This window comes from Bremia lactucae, linkage group LG3, assembly GCF_004359215.1.
Source record: "Bremia lactucae strain SF5 linkage group LG3, whole genome shotgun sequence".
Classification (NCBI taxonomy): domain Eukaryota; phylum Oomycota; class Peronosporomycetes; order Peronosporales; family Peronosporaceae; genus Bremia; species Bremia lactucae.
Genome location: NC_090612.1, coordinates 3,976,695 through 3,980,837, shown reverse-complemented (window position 1 = coordinate 3,980,837; position 4,143 = coordinate 3,976,695). Strand labels below are relative to the sequence as shown.

The window sequence follows — 4,143 nt, the reverse complement described above, 5'->3', positions numbered from 1 at the left end:
TCGGTTGGAATGAGATACTTGTCTACCAATTATTAAAATTTGCGTCTCCTGTAACGGGGCACTACGATTTGTACTGCTTTAGTACAAGTCCAATTCACACTGCTTCAGTACAAGTCCACTTCGCACTGCTTTAGTTGCGAGTGGTGCCTTACGTCACTTCACGTACATTAGTAGGTGCAGAGGAAGACTTATCTTCAAGACAACTACCTTAAAGAGGGTTAAATGAAAACTGTATTAATATAATTAAGTATCTCTTCTTTCTATCTGTTAACTCTAACTTAACTATAAACTAAAACTAAACATGCAATTGAAATCTTATCTGTCTCTCTCTTTGCTTACGTTTACAGCTGATTAGTCTGCGGGATAAATAGATATAATGGCCTATACCTATTTATGGATAAGGTTTCTGAACATTACTATATAAAGTAATATTCTACAAATATTATCTACCTTTTAGATATTATATTAATTTACAACCTTTAAGTGTTAATTTCATGTAGCTGCAATATTTCTAAATTTGGAATGACGACCGGCAGAAATCATATTACAGCCGATTTTGAAATTTCATTTCTGTTGATTTCTAGAATAGACTATCACCCTTGCTGAAATGATTTTGGAAATATAAATTTACTTTTTCGCTTTAGATTTTAAACATTTATTGATCACAAGAGTAAAATATCGTAGAGTGATATGTCACTAAAGTGGAAAAATCTTCCTTGAAAACAAAGACTATAGCTACAAGCAATGGCTTCCAAAGTGTTCATTAAGCGCTCGGCGCGGCTTGCCACGACGGTAAGTTGCAAACGAAACATCAAGTCCTTCACCTCCCTTTTAGGAATCGACCCATTGTCGAAAAAGGTGCCCAATGCATCACAAATCCGGCTTCAAACCACTCATACGACTGGTGATAAAGGAGAAGCGCCCCACCAAGCGTCCCCAGGAGACCCGGAGCAGCGCATACTAGCCAAAGCAATGGACAATGTGCTTGTACACGGGTACGATATTATCTCTTCGCTAACAATCGCTTGCGGTAGCTCTAAAGTTCTCGTGCGCTGTAAAAAGGTGGACAATTGAGGCTTTAGCTGCTGGCGCGACTGATCTCGGCTACCCATCGGTGGCCCACGGCATGTTCTCTCGCGGAGCCGTGGAGCTGGTTGATTATTTTATGGATTCGTGTCTTACTACGCTGCGGAAGACGCTAATATCGAACACGGACACACTACAGGCCATGTCTGTAGCTGAACGCCTAAAATTTGGCGTTCGCACGCGTCTAGAGATGCTGGAGCCCGTAGTAGCGACGTGGCCACAAGGCATGGCAATTGGTGCGTTACCACAAAATGCACCAAATACTGCAAAGAAATTGGCCAACCTGTCGGATGAAATCTGGTACTTTGCTGGCGACAAATCCACGGATTTCTCGTGGTACACCAAACGTGCGATTCTTGCCGGCATTTACGCCAGTACGGAGCTGTTTATGCTGAATGATAAGTCACTTGACTTTCATGATACATGGGAGTTTCTGGACCGGCGTGTGGACGAGACAATTCAACTTGGCGAACTTCCTCAGAATGTGAGTGGTGGTCATTATAGGAAATTACGGTGTGAACAAGACTAATTGTGTAATATTGGTAGATGAACGATGTGGTAGGTATGGCCAGTATTGGACTTCAATCGGTATTTTCGGCTGTGACGTCGCTCGCGGGGCCTCTCGCTGGCCAGCTTATCGCCAAGTCACCTATTAGTAGCTTTCCGAATTAACTAATGCTAAAAAGACTTATGTTTTGCATTTTTATAAGGTTGATTTGTTTGATTCCGCGATTCTCACGATAGAAATTGAATTCAAGTCTTACAATCCGTTCTGCGACATTAGTGATATCGATGCTTATTCATCTAGGCTCGTAGATGATAAATTTATTTTGAGATACGTGAACTGTAACGTAAATATTGGATGGTTTTATAGTCACATGCACACGGGACATGGGTACTTGCAACCTCAAACACCTTACAATTATTGTAGCAACGCATTAAATCTTATGAGCGGCTTCATGCCCATGAAGAGGGGGCCGAACACCGAGCGAGCTTGCGGACACGTGCAGCATGAATTAGAATAGTTCTCTCAGTCGTGTTAGAATACATTATTGCTTCTACATTCGACAGGTCAAAACCGTTGCTTTCAGATTTAGCATGGAATTTTTTGCATCAGCGAGAATTGAAGACGGCCCAGCAAGATGAAAAGGAGAAATGAAACTATCGGCCTTTGATTCGTGATTGACTGGACCTGCGTTTCCCAAGCTATAATTGAGCTGAGTATGGTGTAAATAGACCAATCAGCTGTGTCTGAAAACACCTGATTTAATATTGTAAAATGCAGCTGCAAAACTCATCTTAGTGGGATTTAAGATTTCGCAGCTGCTGTAGTATGATTTCTGCCGGTCGTCATTCCAAATTTAGAAATATTGCAGCTGCTGTAGTATGATTCTGCCGGTCGTCATTCCGAATTTAGAAATATTGCAGCGACTACGCAAAAAGATCAATAACTTTGTTTCTCAACAGTTTCAGACTCATCTAGTGATACGTCGGTGTGACCGTTACTTCAATATTATATCCTTTAAGAAATAATAATAATTATTAATTCTTATTCGAGGAAATAAATACAGAAGTACAACATTGTTATCTTTTATAATTTTTGACTTAATAAGTAAAAAATACCAAATTTATTAATATTGATGCAATGAGACATTAGTACTGTAACGGGGTGTATCGTTACATGAAAGTAACACTTAAAGGTTGTGAATTAATATATTATCTAAAAGGTAGATAATATTTGGAGAATATTACTTGACATGGTAATATTATTATAGCTTACCAACTGGTAGATATAGACCATTATATCGACTTTCTTCGCGACCCAGTCAGCGCTGGACGCGCGCAAAGAGAAATACAGATAATACTTTTATTATATGGTCTGTACAGGTTTTTAATTAAGTTAGTATTAAGTAGATAGACAAGAAAAACTTAACTATATTTATACAATTTTTAATTAGCCCTCTTTAAAGCAAGTGTTTTAGAGAGAGTCTTCCTCTGCACGCACTAGTGTACGTGAAGTGACGTGAGGCACCACTCGCACTGAGGCAGTGCGAAGTGGACATGTACTGAAGCAGTACAAGTCAGTAATGCCCCGTTACACCTGGTAGCACTTTGTAGTCCGTCCAAGGACCACAGTTCCACCATCTGACATGGAAATGTTAAGTGATAATAGAAATACGCATCACGTTTCGCGTTTTAGCTACTCCTTTCGAAGTGACATAGAAAGGAGTGCGGTCGAATGAATGAGTTCGACCGTAAGGAACGATGTCATCTTGGCCATGCTGTTTGGTTTGAACAGAGATGCAAAGCTACCTTCTCCTTCGCCTCGTCAAGTTCATGTTGTATGAACTCACCCCGTTGCGGAAGCGATGACACAAGCACGACTTGTAACGGGGACGGCGGCAGCGATGCCTGCGACGTCCGTGGCCGCCACGAGGACGGAGCCCAAATCTGGAAAAATTTGCGCAGGGCTCCGCCTCGTTTCGGCGCCACTACAAACGGGAAACTGAGTTGCGAGCTCGACTTGGGCCGGTACAGAAGCGGCGGCAATGGCACGGGCGGGAGTCAGAGCGGCGGGAGCACGGGCGGTGGTGTCGTCCACGATGGCGTCTTCAAAATCGTCGAAATCATCGTCGTCTTCCTCGCCCTGGATACGTAAGTCGTCATAATAGCTTGAATATAACATACTTTCATTTACGAATTCCCCCACTTGAATGCCTTGTTCCCCCGCGTCGTTTGCGCCCTCGCACGCCTGCGCGGCGTCGGTGCCTGCCTCGCTATCGGCGGCGCCCTCGGCGTCGAGCCCGTGGTCGCCCACAGAGCTCTCAGAGGCCGTACGTAGTCGGCCTCTGATTGGCTGATTAAGTGCCACCGACATAAACAGAAGGTCCATCGCGGAGCCAGCTGGCCGATTTGCGTCAAAGCCAGCGGCAACATCGCGGGCGTTGTATGCGCCGGGTGCGCGACTCTGTAAAGGTACGCTCGACCCGGCGCCTATTCGCGGGGTTAAAGCCGTTGCGGTCGACAAAAAAGTCGTCGCTGTGCCGGCTGTCGGAT

The 4,143-nt window shown here is 43.7% G+C and overlaps 1 protein-coding gene across 1 annotated transcript; it reads left to right on the top strand.

Annotated features, from left to right (window-relative positions):
- The first annotated feature begins 723 nt into the window (after positions 1–723).
- CCR75_003822 (uncharacterized protein) lies at positions 724–2,184 on the top strand. Its single transcript, XM_067961915.1, has 3 exons — positions 724–995; positions 1,063–1,570; positions 1,633–2,184. Exons 1-3 carry the CDS (start codon positions 745–747, stop codon positions 1,756–1,758), a joined length of 885 nt encoding a protein of 294 aa, XP_067817528.1. The 5' UTR covers positions 724–744; the 3' UTR covers positions 1,759–2,184.
- Positions 2,185–4,143: the final 1,959 nt, after the last annotated feature.